Source organism: Cannabis sativa, chromosome 8, assembly GCF_029168945.1.
Source record: "Cannabis sativa cultivar Pink pepper isolate KNU-18-1 chromosome 8, ASM2916894v1, whole genome shotgun sequence".
Taxonomy (NCBI): domain Eukaryota; kingdom Viridiplantae; phylum Streptophyta; class Magnoliopsida; order Rosales; family Cannabaceae; genus Cannabis; species Cannabis sativa.
Window position 1 is genome coordinate 40,193,212 of NC_083608.1, and position 25,464 is coordinate 40,218,675.

A 25,464-nucleotide genomic window follows, 5' to 3' on the forward strand; every position below is an offset into this window, starting at 1 on the left:
ACCCAAGATTTAATTAAGTGGGGTGTAATTTTTTTTTAATGACACTTTTTATTTATATTTTAAATATGAGAATTTGTGGTTATAAATGCAACATTAAATATAATACAAAATTCACAACATTATCATTGTTTAGTGTGCTAATTCACCTGTATTCATCTATTTATTTTGTAGGTAGTTTTGGTCCAGGTGTTTATTTGTATCGGATGCCTCTTGAAGGTGGTCTCAAGTTGTTTTGTCTAAATTTTTGAGATAACTTGGTCTTATATAAGTCGCTTTGTTTGTAGTGACTCATATTCTGACTCTGTATATCTTTGGCTAGACAATTAGCTTGTTGACTGGAAATTCTTCTGCGTCGACGGTTTTCATAGTGTGATTTATATCACTCTCTCAAATATATATATAATACAAAATATAATAATTAACAATAAAATTATAGTTTTCCTTAAAAAAAAATAATAAATAAATAAAATTGTATATTATTACAAATATACTTAACTTTTACCTTCTCTATTAGAAATAGTTGTATATTATTACAAATAATAATAATAGAGTAAATAGTGGCATAAGTATAGAGGGTGAAATCTATAATTACGAAATTTGGGCACCAACAACCTGTTAAGAACAAAGAGAGAGACAAAAGTTTAATTGGGAGCACCGGTGGGGTTTCAGCCAAAAGGACTCCGACGCTCAAGTCAGTATGATTGTAGTAAAAAATAACAATAACGAGAAATAAATGAAATGTAAATGGTAGCTGGACTGATGAACGGATAAGTGGACAGACGGACTAAAGGAACAACTACTGTGGTGAGGCTTAAGAGAAAAGTTTCAAAAGGACGACTGTCTGCTTGAGTAAGTGAATAGTGTGAGTATCGAATGTTCGATGCCCTGCATCTACTGTATGGTTTCTTTTATCGTGTGTTCTCAATACCGTTGCCCTCCATCCACGCCACCCATTGAACTTGTTCAAGTTGATTGCTTCCTTAATTTTAAGGGAGTAGTAACCGTCTTTCTGACTGGTTCAATATTTACTTGGCTCCACTCGTTTGGCTGACTGGTTGGGCTCGGACCCGATTGCGGGGTGAACTAGCTCATGGCCCATAAGCTCACATGTTTGTCAATTTCAAGGCCCAATGAGTTTGTCTAGCTACCTTATTGGGCTTAATAATATCGGGTTCATTACTGATGAGCCCGTCTAACTTGTATATCGAGCTTCTTAAACATGTTGTAAATATTAAGTAACTTTTTTACCCAATGCTTGTAAAACTGTAATTTTTTTTTTTTTAATTTTGTTAGTACAGACTCTATTATTATCTCAAACAATGGACATATAAGTTATAGATTCTAAGTCTAGACAGAAATATGTAGTATGCGTTACTTCTAAATTTTCTTTTAATAAATCCAAAACGAAGTAAAAAAATTAGAGGAAAGTTATAATTTTACAAATATTAGATACTTATGCCGCTAAAAATAAATATTAAATTTATGTCACTTAGAAACTTAAAACTTTGAGTACTTATACTGTAATTTACCATAATCTTACTATTATAAAAGTGGATTATTAGTGTGATATTTATAAACTATTTTACCCATACAAATTTAATTTTATTACAATTCTATTTTTTTTTTTTGTCTATACCCTCACAATTACAAGTGAAACTTCTTTCAAAACTACAGTATTAATCCTTTTCTTCAAACTACAATATTAATTTAATAATATAATAAATGCAGATTGTAACCGAGATATGGGGCCACGTGTCAAAAGTGCGCAGTCATAACAGCGCGAATTCCATACTCGTTGACATAACAAGTAGCCGTTGGAACACAAAACACAACATTTCATTTGTCTTTTTTGTTTTTTTAAATATATATTTCTCTTCATCAACTTTTACTTTTATTTTTCGAAAGTATTTTCACACAAAAGAGTTGCCGACAATTATATCATAAATTTCTCCATTAAAATAAAAAACTGTTATTTAATTTTTAATATATGAAAACAAACCAGAAACGGAAGCGTCGGTTAGTAAGCAAACGAGATGACACCTCAGTTCTCCTCTGTAGTTTTATATTATTTATTATCATAAAGTTAATAATTCTCCATGCGTTTTCTTTTAATCTTACTTCAACGGACAGTGACAGGGCATGATCATAAACGACTATATTTAATTATACGTGTACAATAATAGTATAATATATTAATACTAATTAATGTATGTGTAAAGTATATACTATAAAGATCTATATACATCCCTGTTAATGGTTTTGATATAGCTTTTTTTAGATTCTTTGAGGCTCAAGGAAAATTGAGTTTCATCATCTCTTTATGTAGATAAAGTCTTACTTTGAGTTTGACTCAGATTGGACTTCACCCACTTAGTGATTACGAGTGACAGAGCTTCCTCTCTGAATCTGAGAGCTTGAGCCAAAAAGGTTTGTAATTTTCTCTTTTCGTTTGGGAAAATTCGAGGGATCTAATGTGGGTTATTTATTTGGTTTGTTTTCTGATGCAGTCTTTAGATATTTTGTGTTTATTATAGCTTAAACTATTTTGTAATTCTGGGAAAGCAATCTGGGGATGTTTTTAATGGGTCTCGTTCTATGTTTAGTTTGTCACTTGAATTTGATTTTCATTTAGAACTGCATTTACTTTTCTTGCAAAATGTATTTTGTTTCTACATGTCCCTGCTAGGAATTTTTGGCTTATCACTCATAAAAGAACTTAGTAATACATATAAAAGAATCTACCAAACCCTCTGCCAAAATGTCAAAAAGGAGCACTGTAAGTCAACAATTTTATCATGATTGATGAGCCATGTTTCGTTTACAATCTATCTGGGTGATTTTCTATTTTCTTTGTTTATTTGTTGGCAGAGATGACTTTGGTTCATGTATCTACAAGAACCTTTATTATAAAAGTCAAAAAGAAGCAATATTTAATCAAATTTTTTAATATGACCAATGTGCAAAAATTGGTGAAGTTTTGAGTCTTTGCTGTTTGTTTCATAATTTTCAAGCTCATTTCCATTTCCCTCTTTCTGTCTTCAGTTTACAGAAGAACCATTGAATTTCAAGTCCTTGAAGTGGAAAAATGGCTTCTCTAAATGATATAGCAGTTGGAGCAGCTATAAATATACTCAGTGCATTTGTTTTCTTCCTGATATTCGCCATACTCCGGATTCAACCGGTTAATGATAGGGTCTACTTTCCAAAGTGGTATCTTAAAGGGTTAAGGAACAGTCCGTTGCGTGCGGGTGCATTCATAAGCAAATTTGTCAATTTGGATTTCAGATCTTATGCCAGGTTTTTGAGCTGGATGCCTGCTGCATTGAAAATGCCAGAACCTGAGCTTATAGACCATGCAGGATTAGACTCTGCTGTTTACTTAAGAATTTACTTGATTGGGTAAGTTTGTTTATTTGATCTAAATTTAAGTATTTCTCATGCTCCTCAAATGCTCATTATTCCAGCTTTGTTGTTTTTCATCTCATTATTCCATTTTTTGAACTGCAGGCTCAAAATTTTTACTCCTATTGCCTGCTTGGCTTTTTCAGTCATGGTACCAGTCAATTGGACTAATGTCACCTTAGAGCGTTCCAATTTTACATATAGCGATGTAGATAAGCTTTCCATTTCAAATATTCCTCTTGGATCAAATAGGTAAAATTCAATTCAATTATATATCATTTACACTTGTTTTAGAACTTCCCAACCTGCAATGACATCTAATTAGATATTTTCTGATGTTTTCTTTTATTGCATTTGTTGCAGATTTTGGACACATTTAGTCATGGCTTATGCTTTTACATTCTGGACTTGCTACATATTAAAAAGTGAGTATGAAACGGTTGCATCAATGAGGCTTCATTTCCTTGCATCAGAACAAAGGCGGCCCGATCAGTTCACAGTATGCCTTCGCTTTGAATAATCAAGCTAGTATAGTATGCCAGTTATTTCAATCTAAAATGCCATTGAAAACCAGTTTTCTCTCAGTATACTGCTAAAGGTTGAGTTTAACTTTTTTTGTTGTAGGTACTTGTTAGAAATGTTCCACCAGATCCTGATGAATCAGTAAGCGAGCTAGTCGAACACTTTTTCTTGGTCAACCATCCAGATCAATATCTTACTCACCAGGTTCGATTGTCGTGTATTTATTCACATAAGTAGTTTACAAAACTGTGGTGTGCATGAGTACTTTTCCACACCTTTCTTCTTTCCAATTTGCAGACTGAGTTTTTGATTTTTATATACAGTTTCTAACATTAAGCACTGTCAATGATATCTTTTCAAGATAAACAGTAGTTTTGTGGATGGTAATTTAATGTACTAATTAATTCCCTAGTCATTTACAATTCCTGTACAGCACTGTTAAATGAACTTTAACAATAATTGCAGTTTGTTATGTGCTGAATTATTTTGCATACAGGTTGTTTGTAATGCAAACAAGCTTTCTAGTTTAGTGAAGGAGAAGAAGAAAGTGCAGAATTGGCTTGACTTTTATCAGCTTAGATACCTTAGAAATCAATCCAAGAGGCCAATTGTGAAGGTACTGTATTGGAAAGAAAATAGCTGATTTTTCTCAGTTCATAAGTTTTGTTTGATAAATGCTATATGACATTTTTCTGTGTCTAATTCATGACAAATTATTTTTAAGCAGACTGGTTTTCTTGGTCTTTGGGGAAAAAAAGTGGATGCAATTGACTTTTACACATCCGAAGTTGACAGGCTATCTAGTGAAGTAAGAAACTATCCTCAAGCTTCTTAATGGCCCTTGTTTAGATTTCATTGCATATTATATATTCTGATCTTAAATTGTTAAAACACTCGTACCTACTTTTCCAACATCATTTAAATATTTTCCATGATATATATCCAAAGCTGTTTAAGATACATGCACAACACTGATTTATCATACTTTTCAACTTTGTTTTCCTTTCAAATTTAGTTTCTGAATAGGAATAATTGTGCATTGCACTGAGATTCAAAATCATTGAACAAGCCTGATTTTCTATTTTTCAAATGAACATCAGATGTCTTTTGAGAGAGAGAGGATTTCAAAGAATCCTAAGTCTATAATGCCAGCAGCTTTTGTGTCGTTCAAGTCTCGATGGGGTGCTGCTGTTTGTTCACAGACTCAACAATGCAGAAATCCAACCATGTGGCTGACCGAATGGGCTCCAGAACCCCGTGATATTTATTGGGATAATCTGGCAATTCCATATGTTTCACTCACAATTAGGAGGCTTATTGCTTTGGTTGCCTTCTTCTTTCTGACCTTTTTTTTCATGATCCCCATTGCCTTTGTACAATCCCTTGCAAATATAGAAGGTATTGAGAAAGCAGTCCCATTTCTGAAGCCCATAATTGAATTGTGAGTACCTTTTTTTTTGTTGCTCCTATGGTTTTCAAATTGTCACTGAGAGAGAGTTTTCAAATTGAGTACTGACATCATCCATTTTATGCAGGAAATTTATAAAGTCAGTTATACAAGGTTTCCTTCCCGGAATTGCTTTGAAGGTTTTCCTGATGTTTCTACCCTCAATATTGATGTTCATGTCAAAGTTTGAAGGATACAGCAGCATATCAAGTCTCGAGAGAAGATCTGCTACTCGATATTATATTTTCCAGTTTATAAATGTATTTCTTGGGAGCATAATCACTGGAACTGCATTTCAACAGCTGGATAGTTTTATGCATCAATCTGCAAATGAGTACGTACCAACCAACCCCACACACCTTTGTTTATTTTATATATATCCATTGCACAAATTAATGGTTACTCTACCCTGTGTAGGATTCCAAAAACAATTGGTGTCTCTATTCCAATGAAGGCAACGTTTTTCATAACCTATATTATGGTTGATGGGTGGGCTGGAGTTGCCGGGGAGATTCTTAGGTTGAAACCTTTAATTATGTATCACTTAAGGAATTTCTTCTTGGTGAAGACTGAAAAGGACAGGGAAGAAGCAATGGACCCTGGAAGCCTTGAGTTCAACACAGGAGAACCTCGAATTCAACTTTACTTCTTACTTGGTCTTGTTTATGCAGTTGTGACACCATTCCTACTTCCTTTCATTATCATATTCTTTGCTCTGGCATACGTTGTATATCGTCATCAGGTTAGTTTGACAACTTACAAAGATTAAGAGTTTCTTATATAATTATATTGTTTTAAGAAGTTATCTAACTTGAATTCTTGCATGATCTTAGATTATAAACGTCTACAATCAAGAGTACGAAAGTGCTGCAGCTTTCTGGCCTGATGTCCACGGCCGCATAATAACTGCACTTATAGTGTCACAACTGCTTCTAATGGGATTGTTAAGTACAAAAAATGCTGCTCAATCAACTCCATTACTCATAACACTCCCTGTGTTAACCATATGGTTTCACAGGTTCTGCAAAGGCCGGTATGAACCCGCTTTTATCAGACATCCCTTGCAGGTTGGTTGTTTTTCAAGTCATTTACATGGCATTTCATATTGCATATTTCTGAATTCCACAAAGTTAGATACATAATCTTGTTCATTCTTTTGGCTTGGGGTTTTCAGGAAGCAATGATGAAAGACACACTGGAACGTGTAAGAGAGCCAAACTTGAACATGAAAGCCTTCCTTCAAAATGCTTATGTTCATCCAGTTTTCAAGGGCGGAGATGATGGTAGTGAAAGTGAGGTGTCTTTAGAAGACTTAATGGAAGAGCCTGCAATGGTGCCTACGAAGCGTCACTCGCGTCGAAATACACCAATGCCTAGCAAACAGAGCGGTTCATTAACTAAAGTTGATGAGGATTATTAAACTTGTTACTATCTCTGTATATTTTTCATCTCTTTTTCCTCCCTCTTTTGGCATTGTAAATTCGCAGAATAGTTTAGAGGAGTTCACAGTGTAGTGAAATTGAAATGATACCAAGATTTTTAGGTAGGAGTGTTAAAGAAGCTCTTGTTGAAAATAGATTTTGAACTATTTTTTTTTCTTTTGCTCATTTCATTAATTTTTTTGAAGTTCCATTTTTTCCCTATGAATTTGTATTAATCACAAATTGCATTTCCATATATTATACTGAAGAGATAAAAATGACAAAACTCAACAGTACTGTCTACACAGTACTCAGTACTAAACAACATGAATTTGCTCGGTGCTTGGATCAATTTTCGTACTTAGCAAGTATATTATAATAATACCATCCATGGTTAGAGATCAATTTGGACGAAAATTATTAATTATAATTTGGATTTTTGGGTTGAAATTTTGACATGTAACCGCTTCTTGAATTTTGCAAATTGTTAAAAAAAAAAAAAAAAAAATTAAACTATTAAAATTATTGGATTCAAAAATTTTGTCAAATTTTACTAGCTAAATAAAAATTTAAATAAATACTAAATATTAAAATTTAGGTGCATAATTTTCAAAATTTAAATATAAAAATTCGAAACTTTAGTACACGAAAATTACGTGTTATTAAACTTATAAAATTAGATAGAAATGAGATTTTGAAAGGAGAAACAAATTGTGAAGCATGATGTAAAATTAATTAATTAGGTTGTAAACAGAATTTTCAATCATAACTAGAAAAATTTCTAAAGACATTACGTCTCCCTGGGGGCGATCGATCTTAACCCAATTTTGCTTAGCCGCAGAAGGGACACACTTTTCTGTTTAACTTTTCTTCTCATCCAAACAACCCAATTTTCCACTTTCATATTCGAATTATTGTTTAATATATTTGAGTGGACGGTGACAGAAGAAGAGACAAAGAGACAGCCTAGTCCAAACTCCACGCTCCAGTTGATCCGATGGGGCCAAATGCCTGGACGATCCAACGCGGTTCAACGATCTGACTCTTACTCGGGCCCCACCGACGGCGCCATTATTCATAGGAGAACAAAACACAAACACAAGAGAAGCTTCTTCCCTCTCTGCTCTGCTTTTGCCGGTTAAGATGGATGAGGTCATCACGGCTGCCGATGCCACCACAACGGCTTCGCCCAATAACCTTCTCCCTTACAATCTTCCTCTATTCTCCGCTTTGCTCGCCTGTGCTCTCGCTCAGTTCCTAAAGCTATTCACTACCTGGTCTGTGCAAATTACACATCCCCTTTTGACTCAATCTTCATATTATCAAATTTGAAATGCATTATTATAATTGTTATTATGAAAAGATCAGTTGGAATTTGTGAAAAATTTGTATAGATTATGGTTAGGTATAAGGAAAAGAGATGGGATTCCAAGCGAATGCTTGATTCAGGTGGAATGCCCTCGTCGCATTCGGCTACTGTGACGGCTCTTGCAGTTGCCATAGCTCTGCAAAAAGGAACTGGAGCACCGGAATTCGCTCTCGCTGTGGTCTTGGCTTGCGTTGTATGTGAAACCAAACCTTTCTTTTTTTTTTTTCGTTTAATGTTTATAATTTGAGGCTTTTTTGGGTTACCCTTTTCTGTTTTGTTGTTTTTAAATGAACTAGTTGGGTTGGGGGTTAAAGATCTTTAAATGAGTACCTGCACCTGCAGTTGATTAACAAGGAAATGGTGAAAAGGTCTCATCATTTTGTTTAAATTAGTCATTATTTTCATTAAATCTGTTGAGTTTGGCTCCAAAATTTGTCTGGAATCACCAACTTGTAAATTTGATTTGTACTGGGAAAATTGCCGAGTGAATTTTTGAGAAGGCGTTTATAATGTTTGAGCTCTTGCAGGTGATGTATGATGCCACTGGCGTAAGACTTCATGCGGGTCGCCAAGCTGAAGTAAGCTCTCTTGTATCTACTTTTTTCACCCTAGACGAAGCTTGTTTTCAGATGATTTGTTGGTATACTTCTTTAACTTGTTGTGCGTAAGATGACCACATTGATTTTCCTATGCAGTTGTTGAACCAAATTGTCTGTGAGCTTCCTCCCGAGCATCCTTTATCCAGTTGCAGACCCCTTCGTGATTCCCTTGGGCATACACCAATTCAGGTCCTTTGCATTCTTGCTTACTTGTTTTTTCTTTGATAGATTTAATCACATCAAACACAACATTTACTTAATTACTGTTAGAGTAAGTTGGTTAGGAGTCAGTTAGTTGTCCCCTTGGTTCTTGTTTTCTGTTAAGCTTTAGTTAGTTAGTTGCTAATTGTATTTAGCTAGCCTAAGCTACACTGTATAATCACAGCTTGAATTCTATGTTTTCAATTAATGAGAATTACTTCTTTCTTTCACAAATTCTCAAACTTAACACGGTATCAAAACTTCTTCGTCTACAGTAATGGAGAACCCTTTGTTTCCCAGCAATGGAGGTTTGTCTTACCCTCCAAACAATTCTCAAACAACTTATTTGTCTCAGCCTATCAATCCAAACACTACTTCCCCTGCTTTACCAAAATCATCTCCAATTTCCTTTACTCACTCTCTTTCAGTTCATCTTGATGAACACAACTACTTACCATGGAAACACTAAGTCTTTGCTTCCATTCAAGGAAGCAGGTTGCAGAAGTACCTTGATCCTCATCGAGCTCCACTGCAGTATCTCACAAATGCAGATCGAGCTGCAAATCGCGTCAATCCAAAATTTGAAGACTGGATCAGCAAGATAGCATTCTGGTTTCTTGGCTCCTCTCCTTGATGTCTGAGAAGACACTCACTCGGATGGCCGGATACAACACCTAAACTCAGAGTTGGAATGCTCTTCAAGAGTATTACACAGCCTTTATTTCATTCCTCGATGGGGGTTCTTTTCACCCTTCCCTCACGGTACTACTTCACTATCGGTCACCCAGAAGTATTTAGCCTTGCAAGGTGGTCCTTGCTGATTCACACGAGATTCCATGTGTCCCATGCTACGCGAGAGGGATTGACGTCGATTCTCAAATATCGCAGAACAAAATGTGATACGATGAGATAGAATGCAATAGAAGCAAAGACACACGGAACCCAAAGAGATGAATAGGATCCCAAATAACGAGAGATATGTAGAAAGGAGGTCCGATTACGCCTATTCCTAATCCTAAATGAAATGTAACAACGTAGGGATCCATATTCTAACATAGTATCTATTTAGATACGCTCGAATGACCCCTTCTCATAATTAGAATGTATATAACCCTATTCTGGCCTGGTCCGGTATGGAATGAACTTAAGGTTCAATCAAGTCTATCGATCTGTTAGGATGCCTCAGCTGCATACATTTTTGCACCTTCACTTGACACCTATTATAATGATAAACGGCTCGTCTCGCCGTGACCTTCTCTTGAATTCTCAAAACTTCTGTCGCTCCACCCTCGCAGGGGCAGAAAACCCATCGCTGTAAAGTTGTTAGAGTACACTTAACTTCTAGATTTGAAATCACTGCTTATATACCTGGTATTGACCATAATTTACAAGAACATTCTGTAGTCTTAGTAAGAGGGGGAAGGATTAAGGATTTACCCGGTGTGAGATATCACATTGTTCGAGGAACTCTGAAATCCTACTCTGAAAATCGAAATGCCCACATTAATAGCAGGGCGGATTCTAGCACTGAACAGATTGGCAGACCCTCCGTAACTTGTCATCCATAATATTAAATAAATCATTTTTGTCTTTGGTAAATTTACCAAGAGCTATAGTCTTAGTGATCCTCCTATTTAAATACTTCAACCATTTCAATGCAGGCCAAAATTGCTGAGATGCAGGCCTTGTATGCTTCTCCTGACACAGTTCTTGATCCCAACCGGTACCCTGACTCAAGGGCTACCAACCATCTCACTCTAGATGCATCCAACCTCACCTACAGTGTAGACCACATAGGAGAGCAACAAATCCATATGGGCAATGTCACAGGATTATTTATTCATAGTATTGGTCATTCCTATTTTACTTCCCCTCACTCACATAAACATCTTGTTTTGCTCAAATTACTCCATGTCCATGATATTACAAAAAATCTTCTTAGTGTATCTCAATTTGCTCAAGATAATAATGTTTTCTTTGAGTTTCACCTATTTTCTTGTTATGTCAAGAATTAGGATACTTTGACGACCTTGCTGGTTGGGAAGCTTGTTAAAGGGCTTTACAAGTTCGATCCAAATCAACTCAATCTTGTTCAAGACACCACTGCCACTTCCACTACCTGCCCCAGTCAGTCCACAGAAACCAGTTTGGCCACTACACACTGTAACATTCATGTTTTGTCTCCTTCTTCTTGTGATTTTTCATTATGGCACAATAGGTTAGGCCATCGAGCAACCAAAATTGTAAAAGTTGCTCTTTCCTCTTGTAATATTCCACTCAAAAGCAATAAAACAAATTTTCTTTTACCTGATTTGTGTGTTGCTTGTTGTTTGGGGAAACATCATAAGTTGCCTTTTCCTAATTTTACTACTGTCTATATCTCTCATACATGTTGACTTATGGGGACTTGGTCCCATCGATTCTCCTACTGGGTATAGGTACTATATTAGCTTTGTAGATGCCTTCTCTAGGCATACATGGATTTATTTATTGAGAACCAAAGATGAGGCCCTACCTACCTTTACCATTTCTAAAACACAAGTTGAATTATAGCTAGGACACAAGATAAAAGTTATTCAATCGGACTAGGGTGAATACAGGTCTTTTGCTTACTTGCTTAATTAATCAGAGTTATAATTCACAAACTTTTATGTCCTCACACACATGAGCAGAATGGGGTAGTTGAGAGAAAACATAAATATATCATAGAGAGTGCTCTAACTCTACTCTTCCATTAAAGTATTGGACTGAGGCATGCATTTCTGCAGCCTTCTTGATCCATAGAATGCCCTCTCCTCAATTGAACTTTTTTTCTCCACTTGAGGTTTGATTTCATACTAAGCCTCATTACTCTATGCTAAGAGTGTTTTGGTATTTATGTTAACCAAATCTAAGACCATGTAACAAGAATAAACTTCAGTATAGATCTCAACCTTGTGTGTTTTGGAACTCATTAAGGGTATAAGTGCTTAGCAAAAGATGGCAGACTATACATTTCTAGGGATGTCCTATTTGATGAGTTAGGTTTTCCATTCTCAAAAGTTGTTGTTGAATCTAAACTCTCATCATCTGTGTCTCCCCTTTTCACTATTCTTGGCCAACCACCTATCTCTTCTTCCACTGCTCCCTTACCAGCTCAATTTCATTTTTTTAATCCACCACAACCTAGTGCTTTTGTTACCCCACACACCTCTAGTCAAAACAGTGATCCTATACCATATTAGGCTCACCAAAACACCCGTCTTACTCTTGCCTCTAGTACTCAAACTCTGCCTCATAACTCTGAGTCATTTTCCTCTCCTGTGTCTCACAATTTCTCATCTGATCATACTACACTTGTATCTGTGCCAACTAATCTTGTTGCCACATTGCCTACTAATACTATTGCTCCTCCTATATCTGTGCCAACTAATCTTGTTGCCACATTGCCTACTAATACTATTGCTCTTGTTTTAGCTATCACTACACGTAACACTCATCCTATGACTACCAGGACGAAGTTAGGAATTCATAAACCAAAAGTTCTAATTGGCTTCTCTTGAACCTACCTCTGTTAATGAAGCTTTGAAGAATGCTAAATGGAGTGCAGCTATGGACACTGAATATTATGCTCTCAAGAAAAATGGAACTTGAGTGTTACTTCCTCTTACACCTGGTAGAGCTGCAACAAGGTGCAAGTGGGTGTACAGAATAAAAGAATATGCAGATGGATCCATTTCTAGGTACAAAGCCAAGTTAGTAGCAAAAGGTTACCACCAACAACTTGGTTTTGATTTCAATGAGACCTTTAGTCCAGTGGTAAAACCTGTCACAATCAAAGGGGTTCTCAGCATTGCCATTACAAAAAGGTGGAAAATAAGACAACTAGATGTGGACAATGCATTCTTAAATGGTGATCTTGATGAAAAGATCTATATGACTCAACCTCCAGGTTATGTGGATCCTCAAAATCCTACTGTTGTGTGTAAACTTAACAAAGCCTTGTATGGCTTAAAGCAGGCCCCCAAGGCCTGCTTTGACAAATTATCTGCTGCTCTCATTGGCCTTGGATTCATCTTTGCCAAAACAGATCATTCTTTGTTTGTTCAAGCCACATCCAATAGTTGCACTTATATACTAGTCTATGTAGATGACATTCTTGTCATTAGAAGCAATGATTTGGTTGTTTCAGACTTAATTAATAAGCTATATCAAACATTTGCTCTCAAAGATCTTGGCACTGTTGACTACTTCTTGGGCATTCAGGTCATTCACACTAATGATGGTCTATTCTTATCTCAGCAAAAATACCTTCAAGATTTACCGTGCAAAGGTTGTCTAACTTTGGAAGTGATCCTGTTGAGGATCCAACTCTGCATAGGTCCATTGTGAGAGCTCTCCAGTATGCTGTTATCACAAGGCCAGATACTGCCTTTAGTGTCCACAAGGTCTGCCAATTTATGCACAATCCTCTTCAGTCTCACTGGGTTGCTGTTAAGAGGATTCTAAGGTATCTGGCAAGGACTCTTGACTATGGTTTGCAGCTACACAAATCATCTCATTTCAAAGGGGCCTTGGATCCAGATGATTGAAGATCCACCACTGGAAATTGCATATTCTTTGGGGATAACCTTGTCTCATGGTAGTCCAAAAAGAATCTCCAGGTCTTCAACAGGGGCATAATTTTGAAGCTTGGCTGTTGTCACAGAAATCTCCTGGATTCAATCTTTACTACAGGAACTTCATTTCAACTCCACTCTAGTTCCTTCCATATGGTGTGACAACCTTAGCACAGTGATGTTAGCTGCTCATCCAGTTTTGCATGCTCGAACAAAGCATATTGAGATTGACCTTTATTTTGTATGAGACAAGGTCATCAATAAACAGATTCAAGTCCAACATGTTCCTGCTACTGCACAACTGGCTGATTGCCTAACCAAACCTATATCCAGTTCCCGTTTTCCTTTTTTAAGGGACAAACTAAGAGTTCTTTCCAACAACACTTAGTTTGAGGGGACTGTTACAGTAAGTTGGTTAGGAGTTAGTTGTCCCCTTGGTTCTTTTTCTCTGTTATTTTCTGTTAAACTTTAGCTAGCTAGTTGCTAATTGTAATTAGCTAGCCTAAGCTACACTGTATATAATCACAACTTGTACTCTCTGTTTTCAATTAATGAGAATTACTTCTTTCTTTCACAAATTCTCAAACTCAACAATTACCAAAACCCAATCATTTCTTGCTTACTTGTTTTTATGCTTCTGTTATGTTGGATGGGTTTGTATGTGAAATGTTTCTATAAGTGCAACTTGGCCATGACCCTTGATCTTGATTCCTGATATTTGCACTTAAAGTCTATGCTTGTGGTTATGAGTCAACAGAATTGTCAATCTTGCAATGCTTTGATCAAGGATGGAGAAGTAGCGAACTGAACTTTCTTTCATTGTCGTCCAGTATAAAATAATTGAAACGTTTTATTGGAAACTCTGAATCTTAATATTCTATGTATTCTGTCCTTTGGTAGTTGACACTAATTGATGTTGTTTGAATTCATTTGTTAAGGTTGTTGCTGGTGCGGTTTTGGGCTTCGTAGTAGCATATCTGATGAAAGAGTCCTAGTAAAAATCTGGTAGCCGAGACTGATACTGATTTTTTGAGCTGTTGAGCTCAACTGCAACACAGGCAAGTGGTCTGGAGCTGTTGTGAATGGAGTTCATTGTCCAGCTAGCCCACCTGTTGGAAGTAGATTCTGCCATGAATTTAATCATTGTTATATATATTATATATCATAAATTCAATTTTCCAAATAAAGGATTCTCCCTTTGTGCAATTTATGATTCATTTCAATATATACAAAATCCATTCTTTCCATATCATATGACTTTTTAAGCCTGCTAATTTGCATTGACCTGTGTTATGTGTTAGTAATCCGTCTATGACACTTGCTAGGGATGTAGAAGAAACGAAGTTTAGCTTAGTTTGAATCTTTAAAGTGCGATGAAATTTGAAGAAATATTATATTTTCTTATAAATAATATTGGAATATCCACATTTGATCTATTGCGTTTTAAAATATATTTATATGAAATGTATAAGATTTTTAAATTATTATTTTTACATTAAAATATTAGTTAGTGCTTATAATTTTTTTAAAATATATATATAAATTTGTGTAGATTGAATTAAATCGTTTACTATTTGTAAACTGCATGGTTTGCTTTTTGTTGTTTTTGTTTTTTTAGCGATCTATGGTGATGTAATGGACTAGTGGCTTATTTGTCTTTTAATAAAAATTCTTATTTCTCTCAAATCAACTTTTAATCTGCACAAGTACAAATTTTAAATTTTTTAATCCAATCCAATCTATATAAGTGCGGATATCTACATTTTTGCAGATTGGATTGGGTATTGTATGAACACTCCTAGTTAATACTCTTTTTGTGTTTTCCATGACTAGATGATATTTAATATATCCTGTAAATTTTTGAGAAATTTAAAAAAAAAAATAATAATGCACTGAAAACAAGTATCAAATAATTTATTGCACACGTACTTTTTTCATTTTATACGTATGAAAAATAGATTGAACATGATTTCTATATTATAAGTTATTTTGAATTTCTTAAAAAAATTCAAAATGTCTTAAATAATTATGTTGTAATTTTTATGGTCAGCTGGCATGAATTCAAAAATAGATTTCATGAAGAAAAATAAAGTCTAGGAATATGTAGATGCACCTGATGATTATCATCCAATCATATGTAAATGGGTCTACAGGAAGAAAAAAGGTGTTGGTAGAGAAGTCGAAACTTTTAAAGCTAGACTTGCAGCAAAGGGTTATACCCAAAGAGAAGGTGTAGACTATGAGGATACTTTTAGTTTGGTTGCCATGCTCGAATCCATCAGAATACTTCTCTCCATAGCAGCCGCTTTTGATTATGAAATTTGGCAAATGAATGTCAAAACAGCTCCTTAATGGAATTCTTGACAAGACAATCTATATGGAGCAACTAGAAAGCTATAAACTTCCAGGACAAGAAGAGAAAGTTTGGAAGATAAATAGTTCCATTTATGGACTTAAGCATGCTTATCACTCTTAGAACAAAAGGTTTGATGAAATAATCAAAACCTACGGCTTTCACCAAAATAAAGATGAACTGTGTGTTTAACAACTCAAGGATAATCAAGTGGTAGTATTTCTGGTCCTTTGTGTTGATGACATTTTGATCATTAGTAACAATATCAAGAAAATGACTGACATAAAGGAATGACTAAACACTCAATTTGAAATGAAAGACTTGGGTGAAGCTAATTATGTTCTTGGAATTCAAATTATTAGAAACTGGAAGAACAAATCACTTTCTCTCTCGCAAGTAACTTACATTGATAAGGTACTAGAGTGTTTCTCAATGAGCAACACTAAATGGGCAGTTATGCCTTCTAGACATGGTGTGCGACTATCTAAGGAACAATGTCTAACTGATCCCTAAGAGGTAGAAGATATGAGAAAATTTCCTTATGCTTCAGCAGTTGGAAGTCTAATGTATGCTATGCTATGCACTAGACCAAACATTTGCTATGCAGTGAGAATTGTGAGCGGGTATGAGTCAAACCCAGGAAAGGAACATTGGATAGCAGTTAAGCATATTCTAGAATACTTATGTGTTCATCTACAATGGTGGTGCTTTCAATCTCGTATGCTATAGCGACTCATATTTCTAAGCTTGTCTTGATGACAGGATGTCTACATATGGGATGGTACGCACTCTTGGGGGTGGAGCAGTTGTTTGGAGAAGTGTCAAGCAACCTGCAATATCTGACTCTACCATGAAGGCCGAATACATAGTTGTCGCTGAGGTTGCTAAGGAACTAGTCTGGCTAAGAAAGTTCTTCACAGAGCTTGGCGTTGTTCTAGGAATGGAAAAATCACTAGTGTTACTTTGGGACAACAATAGTGCTCTAGCCAATAGTAAAGAGCCTTGAAGCCACAAGAGGAGTAAACACATTGAGAGAAAATACCACATCATCAGAGAATATGTGGTAAGAGGAGACGTACTGGTAAAACAAAATTGATACTAAAGACAACCTAGTCGACTCATTCACCAAAACTTTGACAGAGACTGCATTTAAAAAGCAGAGAGAGAAATGATCCAATTGGTCAACTTTAACGAACAAGTCAAAGAACACAAATAATATAATTGAACCAGAACCTAACCATCTCAGGATTGAGATTATTGATCTAAGATCAACTAAGTGATATTGACTTAGGAAGATATAACGGTAAGTTTATGATATCTTATCCAAGTTCAATATCGGTCCAGTCCGATGTATAACAATACATCTAATCCAAGCTTACTTTACCAATGCCTTGGAAAAGACATAACACTATCCAAGTGTAAGTAAACTACATTGTTGATTATCATATCACAATGAAAATCCTGTGTATTGATAAATCGTGGGACTTTATTTAATCACATAATCGTGGGAATTTATATGACTATTTAAAAATATAAAGTTCAAACTAATATATTTTTTATGGTGGTTGATTTAAATTTTGAATTCAATGTATATATGTATTTGTCTCATTATTATAATCCACTAAAATATAATAATTGAATGTAAAATTAAAAAAATTAAAAAAAATATTAGTGGTCGGTTTGGATGGGTTAACCCGACCAAACCGACCAATTTCATTGGGTGGTTACTATTTTTTTTCTTAATTGGGCGGGTTGCACATAGATTTTCGTAACCCAATTTTTATATTGGGTTGAATAAAATGTACCATAAATTGACCAAACCGATCGACGTACACCCTTAGTTTTTATCTTAGTTGCTTTACGGAACCAATTTTTTTCCTCAAAATTTTAACTAGTTGATAAATATAATTGGTTTTTTTTTATATATATTATATTTGAGTTATTGTGTGTTATTATTTGTGTTTATTTATTTTGTTATGGAACTGATTTTTTTTTTTTCATATTTATGACTCAATATTTTTTGGAATTGATCCCCATTTTTTTTTTTTAAAAAAATTATAACTGGTTTTATGAGGTATTTTGTTGTGGAACTAGTTTTATTTTTATTTTATGCTTTAGAAACTAATTTCCTCTTTGTTTTTTAATTGTAATCGGTTAGAGTTATTACGTGTTACTTGTTTGTATTCATTATGTTGTATAACCGGTTCTATTTCAGTTATAATTGTCATGAGTTATTTCGTATTATTTGTTTTTATTTATTATAATATTATTATAGAGCCGATTATATTTTAATTATAATTGATTTGAGTTATTTTGTGTTATTTGTTTTTAATTTTATTATGTTACAGAACCAGTTATATTTCAATTTTATCCGGTTTGAGTTATTTTATGTTATTTATTTTTATTCATTATGTTATAGAACTGATTCTATTTTTATTTAAATCTGAGATGTTTAGTTCTAGTGACTTTTTCAGTGATTTTTCCGGTGATAGTGACTTTTTCGGCGACTTTTTGGGTGACGATGAATTTTTCGGCGACAATAACTTTTTTCGGTAACTTTTCCGGTACCAACGACTTTTTCAGCACCGGTAACTTTTTTGGCGAAACTTATTATTATAAGTTTTATCAAATTTATTTATTATTTTTTGTTTTCATATTTTAAACTTTAATAATTTTTAACATTATTTATTTATACCATATAAAAGTAAACTCTACTATATTTTTTTTCATTTATGAAAAAACTTCAATATTTAATATATATTGAGTTTTTATTTTTTTTGAAAAAATTTAAGGATAATTTTTTTTTCTGATAAAATTACAATTTTTTTTTTTACTAGAATAGAATTTGTTTTTTTTAAAAAAAAAACCATTTTTTAATATTTGTAGACGACGTCGTATGTGACGCTCAACTTTTTTTTTTTAAAAAAAAAATTAAAGAATAATTAGTTTTTTTGGTCCTTGTACTTATGACACTATACTATGATGCCCCTTAATTTATAAGTGTAGTTAAAAATACCCCCTAAAATATATCAGTTGGAATAGTATAATCCTTCTATCTAATTCTGTTAAAATTGACTAAAGTTGACTGTTAAATTAATAATGTGGCATTATACATAGATAGCAGTTGTAAAATTATATACCATTAGGAAAATAAATTACAAGTCATAAAAATTACAATCACAGGAAAAAAAATATGAAAAATAACATCCCAAAAAATAGAATATCATTACCTTAATTTTCTAAAAATCCCATGTTCTTTCTAGTGATATCCATCTCTTCAAATACTGTAGAATCTTAATTTTACACCTTTTTCTAATTTGAACTGCTACAAAACGATTGGAATTATTTTAATAAAATTATTTTTATTAAATTTTTTTAAAAGGTTATGAAAATCTTTCATTGTCAGTTATTATGCCACCTTATAGTCAATTTTTCCTCTAAAAAGAGATGAAATTACTACTCTATCTTTTGTTATAATACCACATCATCAATACAAACGGTATTTTTAAAACAAAATAAACAGAAGGACTAAATGTATGCATATAAAATTATACAAGGACTATTTGTAACAAGCTGAATAGATTAAGGGGCATAATAGTATAGTGTCATAAGTATAGGGGGTAAAAAAGATAATTATTCAAAATGAAAACCCATTTAACTTAAATCATGAAAAATTTGAAACATAAAAGAAATGGAGGGAAAAAGGTAACCCAACCATTGCTACGAACTCCCAAACTCAAACCTTTCTAAACCCTAAATTCTCTGATCGAATCCAAGTTGCAGAACTGAAGAGGATGGCTGAGATTCTAAGCCCTGATCTGAACCCCCAGAAGCAAAGGGTTCCAATGTCCGCTCGCATCCAGTCTCCCACTAGCCCCTTCTTCTTGGGATCCAACGACGACAAGCTCGAGCGTGCACAGGCACGCGCTGCTCGTGCAGCCGCGATTCGCCGGAAAAACATCTCCGTCAGCGCGCTTCCGTCTCTTGGAGATTCTGATCCTCTCCTCGGCAAGCAGCAGATTTTCGAGTTGTTTCAAAATTGCATTAAGCTTGCCAGTGAAAATGTCCGTACTTGTCTTTCGCTCTTTCTTCTCAACCCTTCTTTTTCGTTTTTAAGAGTTGCATTGCATTTACATGGTTTTGATTTCTGCTTGTCATGTCTTGATTTGCTTGGTGCAGAAAATTAATCAGAAAAATACTTGGGAACTTAATCTGATTGATCATCTAACGGAGATTATAAAGGTCGAAGAAGAGAATAATATGGAGACAAATTTTCAAAAGGTAAAGTTTTTGCTGCTCTCTTTTTCTACCGTAATTAAAATAAAAAGCTTGTCTGCTGTAGAATTCCGGTGAAATAGCAGATGTCACATTTGCAGTTTGGGTTCACTGGGTAAGTGTTTTTTGTGATGATCATACAGATTCTTATTTGTTTAATAACACGAAGGCAGGGTAATAAGACAAGCAGGGAATACAAAATTTGTGGGAAGATTTGCCCCACTGTTCCAATTTCATAGTTTTTGTAAGACAATTTTGTTTTATAAAGGTTGTAGTCATGTCAAACCCTTAAAATTTGGCACATTAAGTTTGTTCATGCGTACTCCAGACTCATATATATTAGGAGGGCCACAATATTTTTTTTTTTGAAAAAAAATGTCTTGAAATAATTAATGTTATGGGGCGAAATTGAACAGTTGGCTTTGAAATTCTGATACCTTATGTGTGCGCATGTAATGCTATAAATTTTATTTTTACAGGCAAGCTGCACTCTTGAAGCTGGGGTTAAGATTTATTCGCTAAGGGTGGACTCGGTACACTCTGAGGCCTACAAGGTCCTTGGGGGGATGAATAGAGCAGGCCAAGAAAATGAAGGTCAGACTTTTGTTTGATTACTAATAGAGAGCTCTGCCTTTTTTGATATTTCATTAGGTTTTATGTATGCTTGAAAGAAAAATTTCTTTTGAGCTTAGTAATCAGTCATAAGTACAAGGTGGAGAAATATAGAACTTACAACATATTAAACACTACCATGGCTGTATGACTATCTGTCAAATTCTAGTTGCTTATTTCAATGGCATCGTTACACTTTAATTTTATCCGTGCTCCATCATGGTTGTTGTCTTTTTGATGCTGAAACAGCTGATTCTGCAAACGTTGATAGTGGACAAGATGGTGTTCCATCAAAGAAAGAGACAGAGAGAAAGGTTGCTAGTCACCTTTGATCATGGTAAATTAATTTAAGTGACTGAACTATACATTCTAAGCCAGATACATTTGTGCAGATCTCACCTTTGTCAACGCTGGAATCATCTTTTGAGGCTCTTAATGTGAAAAAATTCGATGGTGACCACACATTCTTTGTTTGTTTCATCTTAAGTTTGGTGATTTCAAATGATTGGTTAATCTTAAGATGAAATATATTTTTTTTTCAGTTGCATTTGCAGTGGATCCACTTTATCATCAAACATCAGCACAATTTGATGAAGGTGGAGCTAAGGGTCTTTTAATGAATAATCTCAGCGTTTATGGTGGATGCAAGGTGCTTTTTGATTCCCTGGAGGTACCAGGGAAGTGCATAACATGTGATAATCAGCAAGATAAAGCAAACACAATTGATCTTTCTTTTGCTAAAGGTGTGTTGCAATTGGTTCATATTTTTGTTCTCGGCAAGTCCTGTCATATGGTGTTTTCAGTTACAGATTATAAAACAGTTCAAATAAATCTGTTTTTGTGATCTATGTACAGAACATGTTGAACAGATGGTGCTGAATATGCGAATGAAAGAAGAAATCTCACCTACCCTTGGAACTATTGTCAATCGTTTTGACAAAGATAACAAGAGGCCATCAGATTTTCATTACTCTGACCAGAATTCAGCAGAGGATGTTTACAATGAGGCTGAGTTTGATGGTGATCCAATTGAGGACTGTGGGACCTGGAGTTATGATCACGATGACGAGACAACCATGGTAGATGAGGGCCCTAATTGTGCAGATTCAACTTTTCCAGATTACCACGAGGTTTCTGTTACACTTTTACCCTGAATAGAATGCAATTCACCTGCTATATACATATTTCTTCATGCTTTTGATTTGTCTTTGAAATAAAGAAATAAATTGACATTCATCGTAATTTTTGCAGGGAAGTGAACCATATACTTCCCAGGAGTACGATGCTGATGACAGATTTGAGGAAGTTGATGGGTATTTGTTCTTAAATATGGGGTTAGCTTCAAAACAAAATGCTTGGGCAGGTCCTGAGCATTGGAAATATCGAAAAACTAAGGGTATGTATCAGTAAGTTGCAGCCTGTAGGTCCTTTGCTTTTTTTATTCTTAATTTGGTAATTAATGTTGAAGGTGTTATGCTAGATTTAGAGGCTGATCGTTCTCAAGAAAATGCTTCTGCACTAAACTCTAAAAGAAAGAAGAGCGAAAAACAGGTACAAGTTGATATTGATTTCACAAAATCCTTGGACAACGAGATGCCAGATATTTTTGCTCCTCCTAAAAATCCCAAGTCATTACTGCTACCTGCAAGTCGAGCACCAAGTAATACAAAACTTCCTGAGGATTGCCACTATCATCCGGAGAATTTGGTGAAGTTATTTCTGCTACCTAAAGTGAAGGTATATTTGTCACAAATGTACTTTGTCCGTCTCTCTTCCTTATCTTGTACTTAATGTGTGCTGTTTTTATTAAATTTTTACAAGTATTTTCTTCTTTTTGCAGTGCCTTGGGAGAAGAAAGTTCTCAGGTAACTTTTACATTATATAGGAACTAACAAATTGATTCTCTTGGATGTTTTCCTTTTCATTTTTCTCTGTCACATTTTTTTATAATGAGATTTTGCATATGGCGGAGTTAACCGCTACAATGTGATTATTAACCTGGCTTTTCTTATCAGCTGAATCAAGGCAACAGCGTGACGAATATGGCCAAATGCCATTATGGGATGATGATGATGTACCTGGCGGGGAATATGATGAAGGAAATGTTCAAAGTGATGACGATGAGTCCAGCATTCTTGTTTCTCAGCCTCGCCAGGTAGGTTTCTTGTTTAATATGGCCTTTTTAATCTTGATTCCCGAATATAAGAGTTCTATTATATAGTGTTGAAATCTCACTTATCCATGTTTTTACTGAGAGGAGACTAAGTGTATATCTTACAATTTTGATTCAGCGCATAATTTTAAGTCACAATAGCATTATAGTATGTAAAGATTGTGTTTATGATTTACTTTCTCATCTGAATACCACAGGTGAATAAAATTGAAGTCCAATATGACAAAACTTCTAAACAAGTTGACGTCCAGGCTCTGAAGGAAACTTTATGGGACCAATTACAAGAATCTCATCGAGCACCTATTCAGGTATGCTCATAGCTACCTCTGGTTAAATAAAGGTGTCTTGTATTCTAATTTATTCCTTGAGAGATGTCTATGAACCAAAATATACTCTCATATCATTTATTAAGGTGAATTCTGACTATGAAATTCTCATCTTTGAATAACAGGAGGAAGAAGACCCATTATCCTTCAAGAAAATCTTGGGCACATTTCCTAGTGACTCAAAAGCTGCGGCAACCATCAATGACGTCTCACCACACTTGTGTTTCATATGCTTGTTACATTTAGCAAATGAGCATGGATTGACCATCCGTGGACACACAGACATGGACGATCTTTCAATACTTATTCCACGTCCTAGTGGAGCAGTGTAGACTAGAGCTTTATCTCATTGGTTCGTTCTTGTACCCAACCCACCCTTCTATAAGGCTTTTTGTGTTCCTTAACATCTTGTACCATGAAAAATTTGTGAATCATAAAATACTAAATCTTCAACTCTCTATTTGGTACAGTAGATAGAGATAGAAAATCTGTCTTGTCTTAAATCGTTCACTCTGAAAAGTTGGGTACAATTTGACGTGGCATATCCACCATGATCTTTTCTTAGTAGGGGTAAGTGTCTACACGAATTAATTTCTTTGGGGAACACATGTAAAGATAAAATTGGATTTTGTTAGATAATGTGGGGTTGACAAGGATTGGGGTATATCAATAATTCAATGTGAAACTAATTTCTATTTAATATGAGCCAGTGACTTGTCCTACTTAGTAAAAAGTGATTTATAATCATCATTATATGTGCACAATATTATTTCTATTTTTTTTTTGAAACGGAAGATCATTTTTAATTTGTAATGTAAAAATAACCCATTTAAATTTATGTATCTACAAAATTTTAAAAAAAATTATTACTAAATATGTTATAAACAAATCCCACATTATATGCATCAATTATTACAATTTAAGGGTGAAAATGCCATTGGGAATCATGGATGTGTACTTAAAATCTTATAATCATGGATGTGTACTTATTCGATATTTTGTATTTTATTTTTTAGTAATCTATCATATCAATAATGCTTAATTCTTATCCAATATTTTGAAATAGTATGTATTTATTATTCTAAATATAAATTTGATCAATAAAATTTTATTAATATAATTAAACCATGTTTACTTATATGAGACGAGTTTCAAGTTTTAATTTAATCATTTAATTACATATAAATCAGAACAATTTACTCAAATTGATTAATTAGAATTAATTTTAAGGTACCAATATATATAATTCCAAAATACAATACTAACAACCAGATCAATACACATCAACTACATAAGTATTTTGTCAGCTATATGAGATAAAAACTTTAACAAAAATTATATTTTAATATTTTGAATAATTTGGAGAAAGTTTTTAATAAAAAAAAAAAAAAAATTATGATAATAATAAATATTCGACATAAAATACTAATGAACTTAAATATAAGAGGCGAAACATGAGTATTTAACATAAACCCACAAGACTTATATAATCTATAGAAATATAGGATATCATAAATTTGAAAATTTGTTGATATACATCTCGTTTGAAATATGTCAAAACTTTAACACAGCAAACCAACATATATCTATGCAAAAGTCCAAAACACATATTAAGAGAGGACTATAACACAATTTGAACTAGGTTTCAATATATTACAATATCAAGAAGGAAGGACCACTAAAAATAGAGAAAATTACACTACATACCTCTTTTAATTTGATGTTTTTAATTTTTACCATCTCTTTCAAAATTTATTATGTTTACCTCATTTTTAATAATTCTATCAATTTTACTCCTATCACTTCACGATAGTTTTCATTCTTCTCTAGTTAAAGTTTTACCTAAAATTTCCCATAAATCTACACATCCATCTATAAAGAACACAAATCTATTATGTTTGAAATTATGTCTTAATTATGTAAGTGTGTGAAGATAATTTGGGTACAATACTCATAAAAGAGATATATTTGAATTAAATTCTATTTAGAGGTAAATTTAGTTAATATATAAAAAAAGAGGGTATTTTTCAACTTCTCCCCTAAAAATATAACTAGTTGAATATAGGTGGAGTAGCCAGTGACAATAGAACCTAGTAAAATAACATCCAACAATGATATCACTGTAATTGTGAATAACTATATGTTTTGAATTTAATAGAATTTATA

General features: G+C 34.0%; 3 protein-coding genes across 6 annotated transcripts; all 3 read left to right on the forward strand.

Moving 5' to 3' along the window:
• Positions 1 to 2,101: 2,101 nt before the first annotated feature.
• On the forward strand, positions 2,102 to 6,969 carry LOC115701267 (calcium permeable stress-gated cation channel 1). The gene is made up of 12 exons (XM_030629017.2): positions 2,102 to 2,427; positions 3,043 to 3,399; positions 3,508 to 3,654; positions 3,766 to 3,901; positions 4,027 to 4,128; positions 4,421 to 4,540; positions 4,652 to 4,732; positions 5,025 to 5,365; positions 5,460 to 5,705; positions 5,789 to 6,113; positions 6,205 to 6,438; positions 6,546 to 6,969. Exons 2-12 carry the CDS (start codon positions 3,086 to 3,088, stop codon positions 6,789 to 6,791), a joined length of 2,292 nt encoding a protein of 763 aa, XP_030484877.2. The 5' UTR covers positions 2,102 to 2,427; positions 3,043 to 3,085; the 3' UTR covers positions 6,792 to 6,969.
• A 508-nt stretch (positions 6,970 to 7,477) lies between these two features.
• On the forward strand, positions 7,478 to 14,811 carry LOC115700630 (uncharacterized). 4 transcript variants are annotated; one of them, XM_030628240.2, is made up of 5 exons: positions 7,478 to 8,069; positions 8,198 to 8,354; positions 8,689 to 8,739; positions 8,857 to 8,949; positions 14,498 to 14,811. In XM_030628240.2, the coding sequence occupies exons 1-5, from the start codon at positions 7,936 to 7,938 to the stop codon at positions 14,552 to 14,554; spliced, it is 492 nt and encodes a 163-aa protein (XP_030484100.1). In that variant the 5' UTR covers positions 7,478 to 7,935; the 3' UTR covers positions 14,555 to 14,811. The 4 variants fall into 4 exon arrangements, with proteins under 4 accessions (XP_030484100.1, XP_030484101.1, XP_030484102.1 ...); XM_030628241.2 differs by lacking the exon at positions 14,498 to 14,811 and adding an exon at positions 10,971 to 14,137 and having other exon boundaries at positions 7,498 to 8,069; XM_030628242.2 differs by lacking the exon at positions 14,498 to 14,811 and adding an exon at positions 9,237 to 10,954 and having other exon boundaries at positions 7,498 to 8,069.
• Positions 14,812 to 19,561: 4,750 nt separating this feature from the next.
• On the forward strand, positions 19,562 to 23,995 carry LOC115701299 (condensin complex subunit 2). The gene is made up of 13 exons (XM_030629051.2): positions 19,562 to 19,976; positions 20,092 to 20,193; positions 20,667 to 20,781; positions 21,049 to 21,113; positions 21,192 to 21,252; positions 21,342 to 21,542; positions 21,655 to 21,929; positions 22,051 to 22,195; positions 22,280 to 22,536; positions 22,640 to 22,664; positions 22,815 to 22,954; positions 23,170 to 23,280; positions 23,424 to 23,995. The coding sequence occupies exons 1-13, from the start codon at positions 19,707 to 19,709 to the stop codon at positions 23,628 to 23,630; spliced, it is 1,974 nt and encodes a 657-aa protein (XP_030484911.1). The 5' UTR covers positions 19,562 to 19,706; the 3' UTR covers positions 23,631 to 23,995.
• Positions 23,996 to 25,464: the final 1,469 nt, after the last annotated feature.